General features: G+C 45.3%; 1 protein-coding gene across 14 annotated transcripts in view; it reads right to left on the reverse strand.

Moving 5' to 3' along the window:
* Positions 1-23,864, reverse strand: part of UNC80 (unc-80 homolog, NALCN channel complex subunit) — a 129,751-nt gene that overhangs the window by 11,988 nt on the left and 93,899 nt on the right. For 12 of the 14 annotated variants that reach the window (XM_064433648.1, XM_064433642.1, XM_064433645.1 and 9 more), the window contains 15 exons: positions 22,532-22,628; positions 21,828-21,998; positions 21,520-21,612; positions 19,401-19,436; positions 18,887-19,105; positions 15,776-15,976; positions 13,488-13,611; positions 11,131-11,256; positions 9,133-9,256; positions 8,209-8,415; positions 6,571-6,755; positions 5,583-5,748; positions 4,257-4,436; positions 2,715-2,853; positions 641-697 (listed from right to left, as the gene is read on the reverse strand). In XM_064433648.1, coding sequence (XP_064289718.1) covers positions 641-697; positions 2,715-2,853; positions 4,257-4,436; positions 5,583-5,748; positions 6,571-6,755; positions 8,209-8,415; positions 9,133-9,256; positions 11,131-11,256; positions 13,488-13,611; positions 15,776-15,976; positions 18,887-19,105; positions 19,401-19,436; positions 21,520-21,612; positions 21,828-21,998; positions 22,532-22,628 — 2,125 coding nt within the window. The remainder of the gene's footprint in view (positions 1-640; positions 698-2,714; positions 2,854-4,256; positions 4,437-5,582; positions 5,749-6,570; positions 6,756-8,208; positions 8,416-9,132; positions 9,257-11,130; positions 11,257-13,487; positions 13,612-15,775; positions 15,977-18,886; positions 19,106-19,400; positions 19,437-21,519; positions 21,613-21,827; positions 21,999-22,531; positions 22,629-23,864) is intronic. The other 2 variants (XM_064433647.1, XM_064433654.1) reach the window with 1 other exon arrangement.

The following is a 23,864-nucleotide window of genomic DNA, read 5'->3' on the forward strand; positions in this document are numbered from 1 at the left end:
CTGTGGGTAATGAGGAACAGCTAGACCTGAACTCCAGCACTAACAGAGCCATTTTAGATATGGATTTATGGTGTCCTCCTGCAAGATTTCTAAGGTGTCATTTGAGAATTGAAAATGCTTTGCAAAATTAATGAGAATTATTGTCAAGCACCCACAAAACGCTATATTCCACAGGACTTACCATAATTAGTTTTATCAGTGAATGGTTAAAAAACTCAGATTGCTATTAAGTCTTCTGTGGTGACGGCATTGTGAGATGAATGAAAAAAAAGATGTCTCCATTTTTCATAAGCCTTCAGACTAATGCTTATAACAGGATACAGCTAATGCCTCATGGATCATCTTTCTCATGCCTTCCAAGCAATTGTTAAACAAGGGGAAAACCCCAAAGCCAGCCTGCTGCTTCATTCACTACAGCTTTTTCTTTCCCCTTCTCCTTAGCCTTCTCAAAGTTATTGGCAATCAAAGCTGAAAACTGAAGGTGGGTTGCTACACCTTTGACTTGCAGGCCTGAATATTGATGAGCCACAAGAGACAGAGATGGAGAGAGTGACAAAAGGTGAGGGGGAAGAGACAGAAGGTTGGAAACAGCTCGTTTCCCAGCACACACACTGACAGACAGGTAGTGTTCACACTGTACCTAGAGAGGCTGCCCTCAGTGGCCAGGCTCGGGGAGTCATCGAGGACATTAGGTTCACTGCAGGAGGGGCAGGGAGATTAAGAATTTAGGGAAAGAAAATGCAAAAAGCATGCGCTTGTCTCTGTTTTCAAGGGAAAAAAAAAATGTCAATGGAATAAAAAAGGTAAAAAGAGGACGGTAACGTTAATTGGTCTCACTCTCAACGGCACATATATGAGTCAGAGGAGCTGAAAGAACATCTGATAACAGGAGCAGTCTGTAGAGAGAGTTCACTCTGCATGAAGCCTTCTACATCTCTGCTGAGATTTGGGGAGCTGAGAAGTTCAACAGGATGTGTTTCTAAAGGAATAAGGCAGGGAACTGCTTTCAAAGCTATTTTCCTGCAGCATTTTGGTTTATTTCGGTTCTATTTCCTTTCAGCTTCAGAGAAAGCTTTTTTCCCTTCGCCTTGAGCCACTTCTTCCTTGAGGGAGGGCTGATCTATCTGCCATGAGCTATAGACCACTCTCCTTCTACTGCAACTCTAAGGACAAACAATCTGGGAAACAAGGTCTCATAGTGCAATGAAACTCTAAATAAACATCTGGCAAGGGTCTTGGCAAAGGGACACAATTCCAATGCTTTTCTGCAATGCAGCCATCAGGCAGCAGCAGCCTGCTCAGGCCATAGGAAAAACATGAAAGAAAGAGAAAGAAAGAAGGAAGGAAAGTAGTCTGCTGGGTTACCAGCAGGAAAGCAGTAATAATATTACTTAGCATTAATTAGCTTACATTTGTGAGGCAGTCTGAAAGCCCAGAGACCATCCATAACTCAAAGGGCATGATGCTGACAACTATGATTAGGCTTGCTGAGCTGGTCCTTCCCCTACCCAGATGAAAAGTGATTCTCCTGCTATACCATACACTTAAAAAGTAGAGAGTGAAGCTCTGTGTTAATTAAAGTCTTTTTTTCTCAGCATCACCATGATTTGGGATAGCACAAAGCTCTCAGTCAGCTGTGACTTATGAAGTTTATGCATTGAAGATGGTAGTGAAAGATTGAGGAAAATGCAGTCTTGCATATTAATTTTTCAAGGAACAAAGGGACTGAATCAACTGTGTTCAAGAGTCAAATGTGTTCCTGTAAGTCCTTTTGTGAAAACTCCCAGATAAAATCTGTGTCATTTCTCTGTTGTAAATCACTTCTCCTGTCTCTGCTGGTAGATACCACAACTGTTAATTTTCCTTCATCTACCAAAGTTATTTCTTTAACTCCAAGCAAGAATGGGGAGGAAACAGTGTTGTTTGGTTTTCCAGGGGTGGTGAAGACATAACGTAGAATATATTCTTTAAAGGTTCAAAGGAAATAACATTAATTAATACATCCATTGTCAGATATCCTTGGATAACTATATCACAGACAAATAAAACCATAAACATTCCTTATTTAGAAAAAAAACAACATGTTTTAATGCAAAACTTCTGTCCACATCTTCTAAAGATGTACATTTCCCAACAGGCTCTTTCTCACCATTCCATCTCAACCAGGAATAAGGCATTCAAAGTTATTTGTATCAACAACTATTTCAGGTTTAAAACTGTGTTAAGTCCAATCTTTGAACATAGAATTTAGTTTCTGTGATGAGCTAGTTACTATTCTAGGAAGGACAAAGAACACATGGAAGAACAAAAAGTATATCACACTGCCTCTGTCCCTCTTTCCCAGCTTCTCAAGATTCCTCCCCATTCCCCTACACAAACTGGGTATGGCCCCCTGGTTCAATGAATACCCCAAAACCACTTTTCCTTTTGCAGTTCAGTGGCAGCAGAAAAAATAATAATGTAGAGTGTTTCTGAAACTGTTTAAGAGGAAGGTTGCTGGGGATGACAGCTTGTTCTTATGGACCCTACGCAACACAGATCACCTGGAAAATCATTATTCCCAACCCTGCACCCTTGGTCCAACAGTATTCCAGGATGAATAAATTTAGCATCACTGTGCTGGCACCAATCCCACCATCCCACCTCTCTGATGTACCTGGGCCATTTCTGCTCTTGCTATTAAAATGGTGAAGGTGAAAAGCCCATGTTTTTACCTTTGGCTGGGTAACATGCCCACCTCAGCCTGAGGTGCAGACATGCTGGAGAGATGGCTGGAGAACCGCCTCCTCCCAATGGCACCCATAAGGTATGTTTCCTGTTCACTTACCACACTGGGCATGCTCAAGGAGTCATCTAGAAAGAGAGAAAAAACAGGAAAGGAGAGGAAACAACCACCCAAACCCCACCTGCATCTCGACAGTTGTCAGGAGATAACAGGATGCCAAAGGAGTACCCAGCATTCACTTACCAAGAGCCCAAGCCTGCAAATTGGAATATTCTGTTATATTTTACAGCCACTGTGCAGAAAGACATAGTCATTAACCTCTGCAGGATGAGGAACGTGACAAACATGGGACAGGGTTTAAGTATTCTTTAAATGGCTCTCAGGAAAAAAATGTTTGCAGAATTCAGCTTCCACTAGAGATTAATTCCTGTGATTAATAAAGTGTTTGTTAATATACAGTGTTTCTAGCATAAAGGTTATAACTGGACGTTTTCCTGCTGTGAAATAAACTGCTGCTATGACCTAGCAAAGCACTGTGACAAAAAAGCCAAAATATCTGACAGCAAAATGCAGAACTGACACCCTTTCAACACCCTTCAGGACATGCATTTTAAAACGTCACCAAAAATTTGGATAAATTGACTCAAATACATCATACTGCAAGAGAACTATGCAGACACCTGGATTGCAATCAGGGCTGCTTGAAACCTTCAGTGTTGTTTCAAATTTTATAAGTATCCAGAAAGAAATTACTTTATTGTGGTTTTTGCCACAGCAACTTGTTAATTACAAGTAACGAAAACAAAGGGGTGGGTTTGTGTAATTTTCTCTCTTTTTTGACCTTTTTTCAGTTCTGATGTACTGAAATATTTTACAGCAGTGTTTATCCAAGGCAGGGCTGAGGAAATAATGCCACAGTTCAGATAGGAAAGATGGCACTTACCGTTCCACACAGTGGCTCAGAATTAGTCTGAGGCTGAAACCACATTTTGCCACAGTGAGTAAATATCTAAACCACGTATAAGCAGTACAGCTCTAGGTGGACTGTACAAAGTTGAGTGGTGATTCCAGCTGAAATAAAGTTCGGCTGAACCTGTAAAGTTTCAGGCTAACTGCTCTTTCCCTAAAGGCAATTCCTCTGTAACTGCATGGACCTTTCTTTTGAGGCCCCCATTCTCACTCCTTCTGTTGGATGCTCTTGGGGATCCTGCAGGAACAGGATCCCAACTACAGAGCCACAGCCTCTGCCCCCTGTCACAATGGCCAAAGAGAGCCTGGCTGCCCAATGGCCTTGTCAGTGAAAGATGACTGCACCAAAAACCTCCATGTGCCCTCCCCTGTGCCCTGCCACAGCTCAGAAGGCAACAAAGAGGTATTTTACAACCCAACTTTAACACCATGTACCACCTCATGCTCCTGTGGGCCTTTTATTCACACTGGGACATTGGGACAACTGTGCTCTCCTCCCAGAGGGCCTCTGGGCATCAAGAAAACATCTTCAGCATTCGGGGCTTCGTATGTGGCCACGTACTTTCTTCATCCTCCTCGTCGGTGCGGCTCAGCGTGTCCTGCGAGGCCTGCTGCGAAGGCTCGCTCTCCTGCTCCCACACCGTGCCCGTGCCCGTGTTGGAGCGCGACATGGTGGCCAGGCTCAGGCGGTAGGCAGACGTGGAGGTGCCCACTGTGCTGACAGATGTCTTCCCTTGGTAAGCTGCACAAGAAAGGGAAAACCAAGCCCAAGTCACTGGTGGCATTGGAGATCAACTGCAAGCCAAGCGTTCCTGTCATATCGGGCACCTCATTAGGCTTCGACTAATGGGGCAGGGGGATCTTCTCACTCTCTACACATTCCTGACAGGAGGGTGGAGCTACAGGACAAGAGGAAATGATCTGCAGGCTGCACCAGGGGAGGCTCAGGCTGGACAAGAGGCATTTCTTCATGGAAAGGGTTGCTAAGCATCAGAATGGGCTGCCAGGGCGGTGGTGGAGTCAGCACCCCTGAAGGTGTTCAGGAAATGACTGGACTTGGGACTTGGTGCCATGGTCTAGCTGACAAGGTGGCGGTCAGACAAAGGACTTGATGGTCTCAGAGGTCTTTTCCAACCTCAATGATCCTGTGATACTGTGACAGGGGTGGCAGAGGTGATAAAACACTAGCAGTCTGCCTTGCTCACCTCACCTTTCCAAAATCTCTGCTTTACTTATGCAGCCTGATTTTCACAACCAGTATTTTATAGATCAGCTTCAACATTTAGAAACAAGGCAAATTATTGCCAAGGTAAAAAGACTGAATCATTTCCTTTTGGATTTGTTTTCCTAAGAACTAAACACGTGAGCCGCTTGCCATGTATGAGCAGCGGCTGCCATCTCGTGGCAGCAGGGGTGGCTGTCACTGGAGAAAAGTCTCCCCTTGTGCAGGACAGAATTGTGAAGTGCCCCATCAGCTCAGGGATGCTGATCTGGATGTCACAGTAGAGAAAAATCTAAGAGACCAGGAGGAAGGAGGAGGAAGATCTGCTACTGCTGAACAGCCAGAGCTTTCTCCAAAGGAGCTTTGGCTTTACAGAGGCGTGGAGGGGCTCACTGCACTGGGGCTGGGGCTGCACAAGCCAGCTGAGACTGGAGTAGGAACTCAGACTTGGTGTAAAAATAGGTGCATTTCACAACTAACCTGGACTTCTGTTGGCTGTTCAGTGGCAAGGCTGAGCATAAGCTCCAGGGCCAGGCTGGCGGGGTGTGTGTGGATTGCCCCACTCCCGTTTTAGGCAGAGGCCAGGTCTGCCTCACAAGTTCCTGCAGGGGCAAGCAGCTGTTCCAGCCTGGAGTGATGGCCCTGAGCTGTCCCTGCCTTCCTTACCAGACCCGCTGTGCACGGCCTCCTTGAGGATCTTGAGCTCGTTGTTGAACTCGGCGATGAGGGAGCTCTTGCAGAGCGGGCGCGGGATGAAGCGCCTCTCCAGCTGGTCCGAGATGTGCTGCCGGGCTGTCAGCTCCTCGTGGTTCTCCGCCGGCTGCGCCAGCAGCTGCAAAATTGGCACGAGTTAGCACTGCAGGGAGACGGTGCCCAGGGAATTGGGATGAGTCTCCAGACTAGGCTTGGTAGGCAAGAGGTTTTGACTCCATCAAAGGTGAGGTTTCCACCTGTCTTTCAGAGGAATTCTTATATTTGACTGAACAGAGATCAAAACCTCTGTGGCACAGGGTACATGGAGGGCTCCCTTATGCTAAGCTCACAATCCTACCATGAGGCACTTTCTTCCTCCATAAGGACTTAGTCCATCCAAGAGACAAGCTAGGCTAAATAAAGTACCATGTGCTAGTCTACCTGGTAATTGGCAAGGAGCTGTGACTAACTTAAACCCCAGGTGCCTTAGCCTAGCAGCTGCCTGCTCATCCACAAAAGTCCTGTCAGAACCTTCATGCAAGAGATGAATAGGGAGTGGTCCTTCCTGGCTGTTAGCTGTATTGCCCAGCTCTGTGCAGAAGAGAGATTACTAGATTTCTGCCAACACCCTCCCAGGTTCAGCACATCCACACTCCTTCCAAGTTCTCTGAATGTCTTCATTGTAGAATTAAGTCTGCATGCACTTCCCCCTCCAATAGAACTAAGACTAGCTGTACTCCATGGATCAGAGCTCCTGGATGATTGGCATACTCTGTAGTTTTGGCTAGGAAAAAGCTCTGTGATTTCACTTCAAAGGGCTCTTGGGCCTACTAACTTCTGAAAGGTCACTCACTCACTACATGTAGCCCTTCCAGAAGTGCTGTTCCTGTGTTCTCAGCTGGGGAATAAGGGCTAGCTTGCCTTCAGGGAGTGGCACATCAGGAGCCAAAGCAACTGTTACCTTGCACTGGATGAAGGGCCGAAGGAGCACAAAGATAGGGATCCGTGTGCGCACGATGAAGTCCAGGAAATCCCAGAGGGCCAGCCCTCCCACCTTCCGCAGGGCCATCTCCTTCACTTGCAGGCTCAGCCAGTACCACTGGCTGTCCAGCTGGCGTTCAAAGCAAACAAGGATCACCTTCAGGGCTACAGGGGAACACACACCAGCAAAGGGCAGTCAGAGATGGCACCAGGGTCCCTCACGAGCACTGGGGGCAGGACAGGGGGGCACAGTGAGCACTAACCCACGCAGGCACGCTTTGCCTGCACGTGCACACCCACACACCTCAGGGTCACAACTGGCTTCTCCATCACTCTCCAGACAAGGCAGGGAAGGAGCAAACAGCCTGCTAGTAATAAAGGCCTCAGGATCAGGACTGGCAGTCCCGTTTCAAGAGAAATTTTTCTACTTCATACCTAACTTCCTCTGTATTTTCTTGCTCTGGTGTTGCCTCTCCCTTCCCTGCAGAGTTATTTTGTCTCAGAATCAGATCTTTTGAAAGCAGCTCAGAGGAGGAATCCAGCCCTGGCTGATCAGACAACCTCAAAAATCTTGACCAAGCATATCCACACAAAGTGTCACCCAGTGAGCACAATAATCTGCAGATGATTTATGATGACAAGAACCTTTCTAGCAGGGCAGCTGCATGAGTCATGGCCACACTGCAATCTAAATACAAATATGATCCAGTGAACCAAGGGCAGTAATTCACTAGAGCAAGAGCACGGCATTACAAATGGGGATGAACAGCAATCAAGTTCAAAACAATGCTCTGCATTAAAGGGCAGTGATTAACGCTTGACTCACAGGAGAAACAAGCAATCTCCCACTTTCCATGCTCCTCTGGTCTGGTAAAAACAGCAAGGCCTGGGAATTGTTGGGGGGAAGTTGACTACTCCATTTTTCTTAATAGGATGGCCAAGACTTCTCATCCATTACACATCTGTATCGTGGTTTGTTTGGGTGGGGGGCTAAATCAGCAGTGAACTGCCAATTTTTCATCAGATTTACTCCATTCCCAGATATGGGTTAACAAAGACCCAAGAATAAATCTTCAGATAAATGCCCTTACAAAATCAGAAACAGAAAAGCTATTTCTGAAGGGCTGCTTTGGGACTAAACTATCCCTGCATAGGCCTGACTGCCCTCAGTGATGCTGCATCTGCAATTTAATTATTTTTTTCTGTCCTTTCACCTGTGGGTCAGATGTGAGACAATACAGCACTACCTTGCCCCACCCTAGAGCAAGCAGAGGGCACAGCAGTCAGTAAGGACCGTGTGGGGCCAGCAGCCAGACAGGCTCCATCACTTCTCACCCTAGACAGCCAGTGGGGCTGTGATGCTGGGGGCTGATGGGCAGCCTGACTGGCCTTTGTGGCTTCTGCTGTAGTCTGGCAGTATGAAAACTGAGTGACTTCTACCTGTGCTGCTCCTCCTCCAGCTGCAGCGCAGACACAGCTCCTGAGACACTCCTGGCTTCGTGCTCTGGCCTCAAGCAGCTCTAAAGAGCTCAGTTAGCTCCTGCCTGAGATGGTTTTCTTCGGTGCTCTCTGCAGCCTTGAGCACTCCACGTGAAGTGGAGCAGAAGCCGTGACTCACCCAGGTAGGCAGCCTGGCTGGTGGATTCCGCCAGCCCCTCCCGGCGCAGGTCCTTCCCCGCGTCCCCTGGGGTGGAGCAGTGTGCTGGGGAGCTCTCCAGCATGAAATTCTTGCTGCGGGAAGTGCTGATGATGCGAGGTGGCAGGAGGATATTGATAACAGTCTGGAGCAGCAGCAGGACCTCGGGCTGCTCCAGCCAGGGGCTGTCTGAGATGCATTGGGAGGGGAAAGAGAGAGAAAGATCAGGCTACATCCCATCACAGACACTCAAAAGATCCAGACCCTGTTCAGCTCCAAAATGGGGTGCATCTCAAATGTCCCCTAAGCCAAAACTCCGTCCCCCACACCTTGTTATGCTGCTTCTCCTCCTGCAAGCAAAGGCAAAGTTTATTTTAGCACCAACACAAACACGCACAAACACAGTGCTACACAGCACAAAGGAAAGTCCCATTCAGTGGTCTCATTTCCTTCTGGCATTCCCCTCTCCCTCTGCTCTTTGCTTTCATTTAGGGATTTACCAGTGAAGACCCTCTATAGCAGAAAGCAAGGAGCAGGACTTGTGCAACACAACTGGCATGGATTGGGCAAACTGTGATCCACACAATTTCTGTGACCTTTGCTCCCCTCTGTGACTCCTGCTACAACAGATTTGTCTTGCCCTGCACTCCAGTTTCAAAAGCAGGAGCATGTCTGTGTAAAACCTGACTCAAGAACCAAGGCACAGCTGAAATAAAGAGAAGAAATAATAACTAATCCCAATGGGGCTCTTTTCAGTCTCAGACCCAAAGGGCACTTAGCTGACATACTGCTAGTGACAGAAAACCAAATTAAAAGACAAAAAATAAAATACAGAGAGCAGGGAAAGTGCAAACATCAGTTGTCAGAAAAGGGGGACAAAAATTCTTTTTGTTAAATTAGTCAGACCTTTGCTTCCAGATCCTACTGTGAGCACAAATGGAATCAGTAGGTTTAAAAGCATTCCTTCCCTTCTTTCCTGATTGGTGAATGGGGAGACGACATGGCTTAGGGGAAAATCTTCTTTCAAAGCCTGTGCAGTAATAATAAAAAAGGATTAAACAATTTCATCAGCAGATCACACACACAAGTCACTGCAGGGAATGATGATCCCTGTTCACACAGCACCACTCCAGCCTTGATAACCTGATTGAATGAGGTGCCCTGAGACCACTCAGTCAGGAGTAAAGGGAATTCACAGAGTAACACAGGGATCACCTGCTCGTGTCACAGCCAAACGTAAGAAGCCTCACTCCTAACTCCTAGTTATCATTAACAAAATCAGATGTATCCCACAGGAGTCAGCTGAGTGCTAGTCCTGAGCTCTGCACTGCTGTGAGTGGTACCAGGATCTGACACAGAGAATAAAAAAAGGAACAGAGGAAACTGCACAAATGACATTATCTAAATATTCTCCTGTCCAAACATGGAGGCTATTCCCAAAACATATTTTTGTTCTTCCTCACTTTGTGCTGCCCTGTCATCCTCCCTAAGGCAAAGAATGAACTCCTGAAAAACAAACAAAATGCATGTTTACTTCTTGACACAGTCAAGCTTAAATTGAAAGGTCTTTCACCTTCTTTCAGAGGAGGTAATCCAGGTGGCTGTCACTGGAACCTTTGCTCATTTACAACATCCCAGTTGCTACGGACTTAGCTGTGAAATGAACTGAACCTTGCAACTCCTCAAGCTTGCAGACCTGGGCTGAGAAACTCTAGGAGATGTTTTCTGATGGGGTGTGAAATACTTCTGTTTTGTATTCTGCTGGAAGTGTTGGGAATTATGATTTAGGTTTTTCCTGACATGTTCAGTTTTTATTACATTTAAGCCCACAAACAAGAGAACAGGGAAGAGAGCATAAATGTTCCCCATAATTTAAAAAGAGTATAAATGCTCTTTTTAAAGCATTTAAAAAATATTAATTTGGTATCTATTTTGTTTTTTTAGTAGATAATATTTCACAGCAGGTGAAAATAGCCTTTTGCTTTCATTTATTTTGATTAAAGAACTGTTACCTCAGAGCTGGAAGAAATCTGTTCTCTTTCTGTGTCAGTTTGTACTAAAAAATCCTTTTGTACCTCATGCTCTGAGAGACATGTTTGTGTGTTGGTCCCTGTAAGCCTTCCTTCCCAAGCCAGCCTGCTGCTCAGAAATACCTGCCTAAGTATTCAACTGGATGTACCAATGCATATTTTAAAATGCAAGTTGGAAATAAGGAAATTTGTCACTTCTTTGGTCACCATTCAGACTCATTTCATGCCAGTGGGGAAGGGAAGGGACACTGAGGCAGAAAGACTCTAAAAAGTTACAGTGCTGCTATGAGAAAGGAATAGTGGTGAAATTCTCCAAAAAGCCTGGAACTTTTTTTTTTTTTTTTTTTCATTCTGGCAACAAGGACACCATTGGGTCAGCAGCTGAAAAGCCAAGTTGCCCTGCTTTTTGTGCTGGCACACGGTGTGACCAGCTCAGGTAAGAGCAGAAGAGCACAAACTCCACTCTCAGTTACACTCATGGTCCCACAGGAAGACAGGAAGGGTTGCATGGATGTGACCCAAGCCAGGGCCCATCCTCCTGCGGTGGAAGTCTTACTCTAACTCCTTAGATCCTGCAGAGAATCCTGACCTGCTTGTCAGAGCCTTACACAGCATCCATCAGCCAAACTCCCTGGACTTCAATGGCAGTGTTAAGCTGATGGATGCTTGCTGTGGACTTGGCCCCAGCAGATGAATTCTGAGCTCAGTTCAAGCCTTCAGAAAGAAGGGAGAATTTACATGTCGCTTCTCGTTAATTTTTGATGCACGTTCCACAGTTTTTGCCCAGCTTTTGCAGAAAGCAAACAGAGCACTGATGAGTTGGTGTCTCAACCAGAAGCTCTAAAGGCCTGGCCGTGGGCCAGGGCAGACACACCTGTATCTGCAATGCTACAAGCCGGACAACAGCTGTGCTGAAGGGCAGAGGTGGCGAGAGATAAGGGCTGAGATGAAGAAGGGGTAATCCGTCAGCCACACTGGAGGGTCCTACCACTCCCATCACCTGCAATACAAACAGAGCACATCACCACAGCTGGCTACTTACAGTTTCATCCATGCCATATCCTCCAACGTCAGTGAAATGGAGGTGCCTTTCATTGAGCACTGAGTTGGGGTGGATCTAGTAGAACCAGCCCCCCCAGTGGTCCTTGCAGGAGCTGGGGCCGGTGAGGAGACGGTGTTCCAGCAGGGAAAGGGAGGGGGAAAGAGGGAAACCAGCATGGATGGGAGGAGTGCACAGGGAACCCGGTACATTTATAAATGTACCCAGTACCAGCCCTGAATGACCAGCACTGGACTGGTGGAACAGCTAGAGTTGGAGGATATGTCATTTGACAACTGTAACAAATAAAAATCTGTCATCAAAGCAAAAAGTCTGCATTGGAAGTGGACATCTTTTCCCTTCCCTTGCTTGAAAAATAATGTCCTAAGTCTGACCCAAGCCAGGTTTTGTACAATGTTCAGATCCCTCTCAAACACAGCCTGTTTTGGGGAACTCTAAGCATGATTCCTGTCAGATGACTGACCCCAGATTGTCTGAAGCAGAGTCACCTGCATGTGACCTGGTTGTCTGGAGCTCCCTGAATAATTACCACAGGGAGACAGCACTTCTAGGGAAGAGTAATTTGTACTGTTTGGGATGTGTCCCTCAGGAGGAATTAAATCACAGGCCTGCATATGCCTGTTTCTCACCATGACCAGACACAGCTAGATGACAGGAACAGGGAGAAGGTACCTGGCCACACCTAAGCTTATGGGAGATGAAAGCATGCTTCTTTCCCAAATTCAGCCTGGGGAAAAAGGCAGTAACCAGTTTTTTGCCAGAGAACCAAAGGACAATTTAGAAGGGAAAGAGTCAGAGCTCCTTCTTTACATCACTATGGATTATCATTGAGATATTTCCCCACCTTCCTGGGTGATTGATTTTTGGGCTTTGTGATCTACACATGATACACCATGCAGTCAGTGCTCCCAGTGCAATAAGGTAAAATACTTGTAGCAGTAACAATGTGTTCCTGGTAGCTCTCCCTGGTGTTCCCAGCCAGCAGAACATAAGCACAATGACTGCACTTCAGCACTGCAGAGCTTTCTGCTATTTTTAGAGCACTGCCTAATTATTGTGGGCCCCTTGGAGAGCTCTCTGGGGTGATTCAATCTGCCATGCCTGCTTGACAAACTGCAAGGCCATTCCAAACTCCTGCTCGAGCTAGCTGTCTAGCAAACTCCCCATGTAACAACTCTTAAGTAATCTGAGGGCCCAGGTTTGCTTTAGTGCCAGGTAGCTGCTACCTCTGCTTGAACGAGGAAGAAGTCTTGTGGACTCTGACAGGTTGGAGCTTCCCTGCCCTTGCAACAATGAGTGCTGAATTGACTTGGACAGGAACCTGGCAAAACCTGACACTGCATTTTAGCTAATGATCATTGTTTTTAAAGGCCCTCAGAGCACTGGTGAATCCTAAAATGTTTTGGGTAAGCTGCGAGACATGGTTATAACATTTATGCTCTAAGGAGAAAATGTTATAAAACCCAATAACAGTAAAATTCTAGTGCAGAATTTATAATTTATTTTGCACATGGAATGAAAGCATGCTTGTTTGCCCAGGTGGCTGCAGTTACATGGATATCCCAGTGTAACAGCTGCAGAAACACTGTGGCAAACCCTGTCCACATCACTTGTCTGTTGCAACACTCTTAGGAGCACAAACTTCACCGAGAGAGGGATCTGAACATTATACAGTGCAAACCTGTACAAGATCAAGCCAGGGACATTACAAACAGTGGAGGCAATTCACCTTGTAGACCCTTCTAGCTCTGCAGCACCCGCTGGCCTCTGACGGAGCAGCCAGCGCCCTCCCCACTGGGGACGGTAGGTATCCCCAGTGCCACCCTCTCCCCATCTCTACCAGGTGTGTGCAGTCTCCACCACCCCACTCTCCAACTTGCAGCCCTCAGCTCTCAGCTCAGTCTGGCAAAGGTGGATCTTCAAAGTGGTGCGTGGGAAGTGATGGAAAAGAAACGGCTTGACCGCTGCTGTCGGTCACTGTATCCCCCCATGCACCACTTCAAAAATGAACCTTCCTGTCTCTAGTGTCACCTGCAGAGTCCCCTTGTGAGGGGTAAAGGGGACGGGTAAAATGACAGCAATGGGAATAAACTCTCATCTTCAGTCCAGAGAAAGCAACAGCAGGGGGAAGGTTTAGCAAAGGTTCATGGGGTTGCCGCTCGGCTACTCACCAGATTGACACAGACATTGATCAGAGACCTAAGGTGAGGCAGGAAGGATATGATAGGCTGCCTCTGAAGTGTCAAACAAACCCCTTCAATCAAACTGCTGGCAGGCTCCCACTCAACCTGGCGCCTGCAATACAACAGTAGGTGCCGTTAGCCAAGGGCTCCTGCCCCCCACCAGACGCCCAGACACGGCGACCGACACACAGTGACACACAGAGGAGACGTGTCACACAGCCACGATGCACGTCCGGGAGCAGCACGGAGTGCGGGACAGGCAGCGTGGCCCAGGAGGGCACGGAGCACACCGCAGAGACGAGAGACGGAGCCCTGGGGCTGCTGGCACCAGCCCCTCACAGCGGCGGCCATGCTGCAGCTGAGGCTTCCCTGCCGCTGAGGAGGGAGGCCTCACAGCGGCCTGTGTGGGGAGGAAAGGTCTGCTGTGCCGAGACCACGCTGTCCACCTCGTGTGGCTCGTGGATGTCCCCGCTGGCATGAACAAACCCATGGGCCTGAGTGCCCTCTGCAGCTCCGCTGGCTGTCACTCCCACACACACTGCCCTAAACATAACCTGGCCCAGCCTTCATCTCCACCTCCTGCAGCACCAAAGCCCTTCATTCCAGGGTCCTTTCTTCCCTGACACTTTGCTTGCTTTCTTCACCAAAACAAAACTTAGGGATTATGCCAGCTGCTGAAAGGATTTCCCTTCCTAATGGTAAGCAGACAGAGCATAGGTAACATCAAAGTGGTTCACACCCTTCCTCTCAGGACCTGACTGCAGTCATTGCAGTTCATAACCGAGCAGCTGACTGCATTTACTGGGACAGAAAGACAAAAGGCTGGCACAGCTTGCTAGCTCAAGCCTTAAACACTACCCCAGTCAAGCTCTTCAGGTGACCTCTCAGGGCCACATGGGGAATCAAGTGTTCGCTACGCAAGCTCTTCTCCAGACCAACATCAATCTCACCTGTGTGCACCCACTGTCACTAAATCCCCAGACCAGTGGCTTGTTCTTATTCTTACACACCCACTGGCTCCAGCAGACACTGGGTTTGGAGTGGGATGCCCACAGGAGGCAGTGTGTAAGATTCTGATCCTGAGTACCACAAGGGTACCCTGGGCTCCTGCACCCAGACCCATCCCAAAGAGACTGCTTGACTCTGTGATGCTCAAATCCAGCTGCTGCATTTGGTCCAGTGGCTTTGCTGTCCTTTTGTGGACAAAAGAGTACTTTAAGCCAAGCATAGGTACAGGCATAGAGAGAGAGAATATGAAAGGAATTTTCATTTATGGTCATCCATTCAGCTTACATAAAGAAGAAAGATCTTCAGGAACAGAAACCCCTACCTGCCTTTGAGGCAGAAGAAAGTATGAGCAGGGAAAGAAGGAATGAATGAGAAACAGGCAAGACATGGCAAAGAATCAAACCAACAGGACAGAGAAGCACCAACATTTCTGCCTCTGAATTCCCTAGAAGGGTGGAGTTTTCTGAAGCAGGTTAGCCAAAGAAAATGATAGTGATGCCAGAAAGAAGATATCACCTCCCTATTATTGTTCCATGTTTGATTCCCATTGGGACATAATTCTGATGTTCTCTAACATGATTTGGCTTCTCAGCTGAGACTGCCAATGAAGTGCCATTCAAGCAGTTGAGGACATATGCCCATGAAGGTGACCAAGACCAAAGCCTGTTTTTACTCAGATCACTGGGAAATTCACAGTTGTGAGTGATTTTATATCACGCAGACGGAATTTGTACCACTGTCTCCAACCAGGGATGCTCCACAGTCCATATTTCTTGAAGTTGCCAAAGCCTTTACATACCATAATGCCACTGTGTGATCTACCAGGCTTCCACTAGGCATGGACCTGAAGCAGCTGATGCAGTTCTTTGCCTTCTGCTAGGGAGCAATCAGAATCTACTGCATAGCTCCTGACTATTTTTGTCTTTACAGAGGACATAACAGTGTTGCCATGCTAGAAATACTCTTACTACAGTCTAACTTCCCATTAAAAAACTCACAGCAGAGATGGGAAAAAAATCTGGAGACTTCTTTTCGGGAAAGAAAATTGACTTTTCTGGAAGTTCTCTCTTTAGCTCTTAATAACCACGCTGCTATCAGAAGACACAACAAAAACATCAACAAAAGCACACTTACAGAGATAAAAACACCTGCAATTTTCTGGTATGTTGTAAAGGCTCACTACAACGTGACAGTAGATGACGTACCCACACTTCAAGGCTTGCAACATCAGAAACGGACCCCAGAGGGTTCCCGGAGTACCCGCTCACCTCAGAGTAGGCATCTTGTGAATTTTATTGAACATACGGTCCAGTCTCTTTAGGATGAGGATCAGGGCAGGTCTCACCGCCTCGGCTGTCCAGTCGGTGATGGGCAGCATCTCCATGATGTAGCGCCGGAGCCCGCGGCTCTCCATGGTCTGCGTGTCGTAAGGAGCCAGCTTCAGCAGGGAGTGCGCGATTTCCGCCAGCCTGGGGGCATCGGGAGGAAAGTAAATACAACCTGCACTTCTGTGGCCACTCTTTTGCTTCTTTTCTGCCATCGTGAGATGGTATTTCTCGTTGGGACTCAGGTGTTTATTAGTGCTTATCTCTGTTACAGTCTCACAAACCGTGAGTCCTACAGTACTTCTCTCTAACAAAGTAAAAATGGAGCCACGTCTCTTTCTCTACAAGGCCTTTTAAAGATAAGCTGTCCAATTAAGAAATGACACCTGAATTATTTTTACTTTCAACCCAATAACCAACGACCTGTGCCCCACAATGCAGACTTTTTTATCCAATTACCCAATACCACCCAAACCTAGAAAGAAGAAGGTGAAGAAGGTGAGTAAGAAGGACCAGCCTCCACCCTAAAACTTCCATCTTGCTTTATACATATTATTATATTCTAAAATGTAAAACTCTACATTTTCCACCCTGTGATATTTCACACTTCTATTCAAACTCCACATCCACAATCCCAGTTCTATCATTCAATTTTGGAAGCCTTCTCCACGTCCTCAGGTCAAATGCAGTGTTCTCTTGGGGGTCAGTGCCTGTCAGCACAGAAAGTCTAAAATTCTCAGCATACAGGGCTCCAGCATTTCTACACACATGCCAATGAACTAGCATATAAATATTCAGGAGCCTAGTAAAAAGAAAATGGTGCAAAAGTCAAATGTGCTGCTATTTAAACTCTTAGATCTGATACCACAGTTCTGGTGTGTTAAGACTGTCTTGCTGGAATCACTGTTTATATTTAATGGCCTAAATATTACCTTTACACTGACATTAAATGCGCCAAGGGAACATCAGGAATCACAGATTTGGGTATCTAAAACTAGAATACCTGTGCTGGCAGTAAGACTACAACATTGCAAATGCCTGTGAAATACAGACCTGACATCACCTGTTTGTCAGTTAATGGGGGATTTGGTTTTGTTCTGTGCTTGTTTTTAGCATTATCACTTTAAGAAATATCACTCTGTGATTTTCAGGTGTTAAGTTTTAAAAATAAAGTGTCCATAGGTTACACAACATGTCCTTTGTAGGATTGCTCCCTGCAGTTTTTATTTGTTTCTCCTAACACCTCTACAGATTGTGTTGCTGTTGCTTTTTTCCACTATCCCAGATGGCCTTGCCAATGGCATTTTTTGGTATTGACTGTGAATTATCATGGCAGCATTTGACTTACACTTGCAGTTTGACGAAAATCTACTGAAATGCTTGGATATTTGTGGTAAGCAAAGATAAGAAATAAAACATGGTTACAGTACAATCCTATCCATATTGTGGGGGCTTTTTCTGAAATGCATCCAACTAATGGAACATATTTCTATTCTCTTTATAATCTGCCTAGTGATATCAAGGGCAACAAGTTCCTCAGATTAACCAAAATTTGTAGAAAATTGGTTGTAGAAAATATCCAGTATTTCTTTATTATTCCTTTTTTTTAAACTGCTTTGGCCTACTATGAAGTAGGCCTGTTTTCTTAAATGCTGTGAAATTTAAATTATCATATAAATAAGCTTCTTGCCAGCAATACAATATCAGTTCTATGCAACGATATATAAAAACTTATTTATGCATTATAAAGTGCAAGATCCATTTGAAACATCAATCTCAATTAATCTGTTAGCTCCTTCCTAGCAGAAACAAGCAACCTGGGAAATTTTTATCTTCCTGAAATACTGGGATAAACAGTTGGATGCGCATCTTCCTTTCCATTGGGTGCAAAAAGATCTTAATGACTTTTGCAGACTAAACATTTGACTTTTAAATGGCTAAAACTGGGTGAGATGAATCCTGTCTGACTAGCGTATTATCCTGTTTTCTGTAGCCTCTGAAATGGCACCTGTCAGCCTCCCAAGACCATGACTGTCACATCACATTCTGATCAATCTGCTCTCCATCTAGAACTGTGTTTGTCCTACAGTGGTTAAATCCTGTCAGGCATGTCACTGATACTTATGAATTTATGTAATGATTGAGATATGTTGCTTTTATTTGGAGATTACTATGATTAAGGATTTTAGGTCACAACCCTGACAAAGCAGCTATTTCTAGCACTTTCCAGGAGATTTAAAAAATAAGAGCACAACTCATTATCTGCTGTAAATGAATGTCAGCTTCACTGCTGTAACCTCTGACCATGAGAGACCTCCTCTCTTGAAAAGAGAGCAGTATTTGCCAGCTGCTAGTGTAAATGGAAAACTGACAAAATAATCAGATCTATTCCTTCTTGTCCCAGTTATTGCTTCTCAGTAGCAATTTATGGGGTTTTTTTGTGTTTACCATGAACAGCAAACTCAGAGAATCAGGCCCAAAATGCTAGGAGGCCCTACCCCCAACTCCTTCCAGGCCAGCACCATGTGAAATCATTGGCAGTGACCATCCCACCTCTGAGCTGGGCTCAGTGCAGCACTGCAGGAAAAAACTTGTGCATCTGCTGCATCACATGCCGAGGTGCTGGGCCTGTAAATTCCCTCTGTCCCATCTTTCCCTGTATTTCAGGCTCTTAGAAAGTGGTTCTGCCTTCCTTGCTTGTGAGCTGCTGGCTCTGATGCACACAGGAGAGGATAAATGTTGTATTCAACCAGGTGGGCAGCTTCCCCAGCCCTTGCCCTGAAGAGACAGACTTATCTTGTCCTGAGACATCAGAGGGAGCTGTTTCAGATGGGGTCAGAATGAGACCAGAGGAAAGCTTAAGAAACCTTCTTTATACATAAGCAGCATCAGTACAATCTAAGGAACATCCAAAACAGCCTCTGCATGTTTCAGACAAAAACGTGCAACCACACAACCAAAAAGTGATTCCATCTGTTATTATGAAAAAGAAAGAGCTGGAAGAAAGGAATCCCCCTGAGCTGAACAAGTAAAAGCAGAATGCCTGTGGAATACCTCATGTGGGACTTCACATCCAGCAGCTCCAGAGAAGTCACCCGGGGCTCACCAGCCAGGTTCTGCAAAATCTTCAGCCTCGGACCGCAGTGCTTGTAAAACTCTGTGCAGATATTCAGCAGCGACTCCCGTGGTCTCCTGAACTCCTCTCTGGCAATTCTTTCATCCAGCTCCTCCCGGGGAAGACCCTGGCCCTCCTCCATTAAGTGAAGGTTCTCCCTGAGGATACAAAGTAGAGGGTGTTATATGCTGTGGAGCATCAGGGATAGGTTACAACAACCTCTTCATCTTCTTTTTGCAACAGATGCTTTCCTCTGCAATTGAAAGAAAGGTAGTTGCATCTGCAATTGAGAAACAAAAAAAGGGAAGTTATAATCTTCCAAGTCTTGCTAAAAATGTGAATATTTTCTGTATCAACTATCTTTTGATATGTCCCCTGACAAAAGGCTGCCTGTCACAGCAACCGTGTGTGGGCACGTTTTATCACACATCAGGGAATAAAACTTTACTGTACCTGATAAAGTGCAGCTTGGCTCCCTGTTCTGGGTACCTGGGAAAACAGAAGAAACAGTGAGGTTGCAAACAGCAACTTAGTAGTGCCTAAACTTGCCTTTCTAGAAGAAAGTGGCACTGTTCTAGCCCAGGAGTTTATGCACCATGGTCAGGATGGTGTCTTGTGTCACTGGAACAGTGCCTACACATAGTTACTGACCACACTGAATTGCCTTTATCTCCCACCTTCCATCAAACAAACGTATTCCTAGAGTTACTTGACTTATTCTGAAAGGAAAAAAATCAGGCTTAAAAACCATAGCTGCCTTTCAAGTGATTTCTCTCACTGATTTTCACCCCACTGCTCAATCTCTTTCACAAAACCAGAGCTCACCAAGTGAAAAGAATACCTCAGAGTGGGTTTTTTTTGTTGTTGTTGTTTTATTGTAATTTTCTCTTGTTACTTCTTTTTGAGAAAGCATTAACAGACCCTGCACCACTTGATTACCATGTCCAAGGCTCAAAAAGTCATCATTCTAACATTGTGAGACTCCTGCTGTCGCTAGCAGATGTCTGTAGCAATGATAACATAACAGAAGAAACAAGTGCAGGAAACCCAGAGCAGTGCAAAAATATTTTGGATCAGAGGCTGAATGTGTGATAATGAGAAAAATCTGGAAATGTTACGTCAAGATGCCTGAGTCACACTGCACTGCAGTGGGAATGTCTACACTGTCTGTCAGCAGATACATATTAACTGCTCTCCAAAATCAGCAGACAGGTAATAAAGTACTACTTTCCATTACACCTTATTCTCCTCAGACTGAGCAATCTTGCAAAATTAAGTAAATGGCATATGTCCATTTCAGACTTCAGCATGTCTGGTTTATCTGCTGCTTTGTCATGTCTGGAGTTTATCTGCTTCTCACATTAGGGACTGAAAGTCACAGTCATGTTTTAACCATGACTGAATAGATTTTAAAGCATAACAGACTCATGCCAGGAGTTACAAACCATTATGAACTGACATAATATCCCATTGATGATCCATACAGAAATTGATTTCGAAATCCCTTGAATTAAAAAAAAAAAAAAAGTGGGTAATAACTTGAAAACTCCAGAAAAACAGCTACCTGAGCTTTTGCTAGGCTACAATTCCCCTTACAGATCAGCACAAACATTCAGATTTTTAGTACACCAATGCATAGTCTGGCCAGAAGAAAGCAGGGATGCCTGCTGCAAAGAAAAACTTCACAATCCCAAATGCTTGTGGGTGGATTAATCCTTTCCTCTATAACCAAGTAAAGTGTCAGTGGCCTTGTCTAATTTGCAGCAGCCTAACTGGAATGGCCAAGGAGCAGAATTACAATTCACTGGTGCCATGTCCTTCTTTGTTTCCTTCTTCTGTGAGAAAGTTCTTTAGTGTTTTGTTGCGGTTTTTTAAGAAGGACAATAATATTTCCAGGCATTCTTTTGACTTCTCTCAAGCTGTCAGTTACCCTTCCTGTGCTATCTATAACTGCAAAAAACCCCAGACCAATGTGGAGGAAAGAGACCACAGGGAATGTACAAGGAAATGGGAAAGGGAGCAAAAGAAAACTTTTGAGGTGACAAAGAAACCTCACCTTTTGAGGTGAGCAAAAGAAAATTTTAGAGGGGGTGTCAGTGTCTGAGAGCCTCAACTGATAGGAAATTTGAGTTTGTACAGGGGTTCAGCCCCTTAGAACAAGGCCAGGAGGATCTGACCCTTCTGCTGGCCAAGCATGCTCTCCCCACTGGTCACTTTGACACTGGACTCAGCAGGAAGAAAAGCACAGAATGAGTGAGCTTCAGCAATACACTTCTAGAGGGCAGAGAGGGGAATGAATCATTTAGGATGTGTGCCCTCCATCTTGATACTCTGGTCTTCTATGGTTTAAACTAGAAATCCTAGTCTTGGGTACTTTGGTTATCATCAGAAATGCAGTCCTGGGGAATGTGCTCTTTGGATGTGGCTGTTTTCTCCCACAGTACAGTACCCAGAGCACTCCCTCAAGCTGTCTGAGGCCAAGCACTCCGAGCAATGAGATATTACCTTACTAAAAAAAACCCCAACAAAACAAACAAAACTGTTTCAGAAAATGAAAAAAGAAAAGCCTTACCTGGTGTTCACACCTGCTGACATGGTGTGGTTTGCTGTTGTGGTCCCTTTGTGGCCTTGGTCACATCGGCTCATCTGTGGGGCTGTCATAGGCCTGGCAGAGAGAAGGTGAACAGCACACTACACATAAAACACTACATGTTAAATCTAAAAAGCACACAGAAATTCTCCTTTTGCTCTGAGAACTTGCACTAATTTTACCAAGTCTGAAAAACTCAAGCTAAGCTGCGTGTTGTGGCCTCCTGTGCATTCCCTGTCCCTGCACAGACAGCCAAATGCAGGCTCAGCCCCTTGGCCCAGGTGTGTTACCTGGTGAGAACTTCCACACTGTACAGGAGGGCCTGCAGAGAGGTGGCAAGGGCACCCATGGAAGCAATCTCCTCACGAGCTGCTGTGCCAGTGTCCACCTGAGAGGTCTGTCTCTTCAGCTTCTGCAAGTAACAGGGAACCAGGGCTTCCAAGACCATCAGCATCTGGAGGCTGGGAAAATAACAACACTTGGTCTGTTTTAGCTTGTTATTCCTCAACTCACATTAGGCAGAGGCTTAGGTTTCTATCTGAAGACCCTGGATCTGTAACTAGGCAATGAATTCATTGCTTCTCACTAGAAGTCTTGAGCCAAAGAATCAATTGGATGAGGAATTTCAGGGGGAAACTAGATGATGCATGAAACAACAACAACAGCAGCAACAACAACAATAATAATAATAATAATAATGATGATGCCACTACCCCCTGAATTTTCAGGTATCTTCCAAATATGTCATCCATTTGCTAACAAGCATTTTCCCTTCCAAAGACTCTTCCCTGATTCCCTCTTGCAAAGTAACAGATGTACTTTGGAGCTGGTGTTACCCCCAGGAAGGAGTAACAGGCAGAGGCTTGGCCTCAGAGAAGCCCCACGCTTGCAATTCTTTATCCTCTGCCTCCATCTGCCAGCCTTGCTTTCACAGACCAAATGCAGCTTTTATGCCTTTTCTGAGTGTGCACAAATCAAGACAGCAGATTTTCACCTTCTGAAAGACTCAGGAGCATAAGCCACCACTGTCACACACAGCTTGATGGCTTCACTGATGGAGAAGGTCAGATCCTCATTCCCATAGCAGAAGTCTGAGGGAGTAAAGCAATATGAGAAGACTATCACACAGTCATACTAAGTATGAAAGGAGCTAACACATTTCCTTTTCCCCCTCTCCTATTGCTTGCTTTTCATGTTAACAATGCCCAACAGGCTTTTGGACAGATAAAAATGTGTCTTTGTAAAAGAAACATATGCTGCACTCCTACTTGAACCCTACTGCCCAGGAACTCAGTAGGTGAAACAGCTCTGAGCAAGTCACCTGATGCTGAGCAAAATGCCTACAGAGTCCTGTTTCAAACATCACCCATCAAAAGCTAAGCCTTAAGCTCATATATGGCAAGGACACGTGTCAAATTCATGATAATTTTTATGATCCCTGTGCTTTTTGTTAGATGTTCCAACCACACAAAAAGTGATGCTGATGCACCACTGATGGCAGAAGACAGTTTTATATCTCAAAAATCAAGCCCCTTCTATACTCATAGCCACTTGGGTGCCAGCACAGAAGAGACTCTGTTTTGCTAGTGATTTCACAGAAAGGTTTTAACAGCTTCAAGTCACATACTACAAATATCACTTTGGGCTTAATTAACTCCGGGCATTAAGAAACCAGAAAGAATAATGTTTGTGCAAGAATAATATTTTTAATAGAACTATAGTCCTGTTTTCAGAGGTGACCTTGTTATGCAGGAGCCCAAGTCAAAGCTAAGGTCCTAAAACATGTAAATCATAATTCTGATCTTCATGTGGAAGATACCAGATACACAACATACTTATTTACAGTCTCATCATCAACTCATGCTTGAGAATTTTCAGAGAAGTTTTTAACACCTCTCCACAGAAACCTCCAAGATTTTATACAAATGTGTGGTACAATCCACAAAAAGGAAGAAATATCTTCTGTTTCTGTACCACTTTATATTAAAACTTTCTATATCATAAAATCCCACTTCATTACAAAGCTTTAACTCTAAGGCCAGACAGGCTTCACAGTGCATCAAGATAACTAGTATTTAACAGAAGTGAAAATTTGGAAAGCAAGCTGAACATCCTTATAAAAATCAGCAAAAATCACAAAGCAGCCAAATTTTTAAATGCAGCACTGCATGCATAACTATCAAGAGACAGAGTGTCCTGGATACACCATACAGCCATATATATTCTGCTTGATGATAAATCAACAGCCTCCCCAGGAGCTCAGCACTGCTGGGTGTCTGAATTGGATCCATCATCATCCACTAGTCACAGTCTGCCCACAGGAGAGG

The sequence above is a fragment of the Passer domesticus genome, chromosome 10 (genome assembly GCF_036417665.1).
Source record: "Passer domesticus isolate bPasDom1 chromosome 10, bPasDom1.hap1, whole genome shotgun sequence".
Lineage (NCBI taxonomy): Eukaryota > Metazoa > Chordata > Aves > Passeriformes > Passeridae > Passer > Passer domesticus.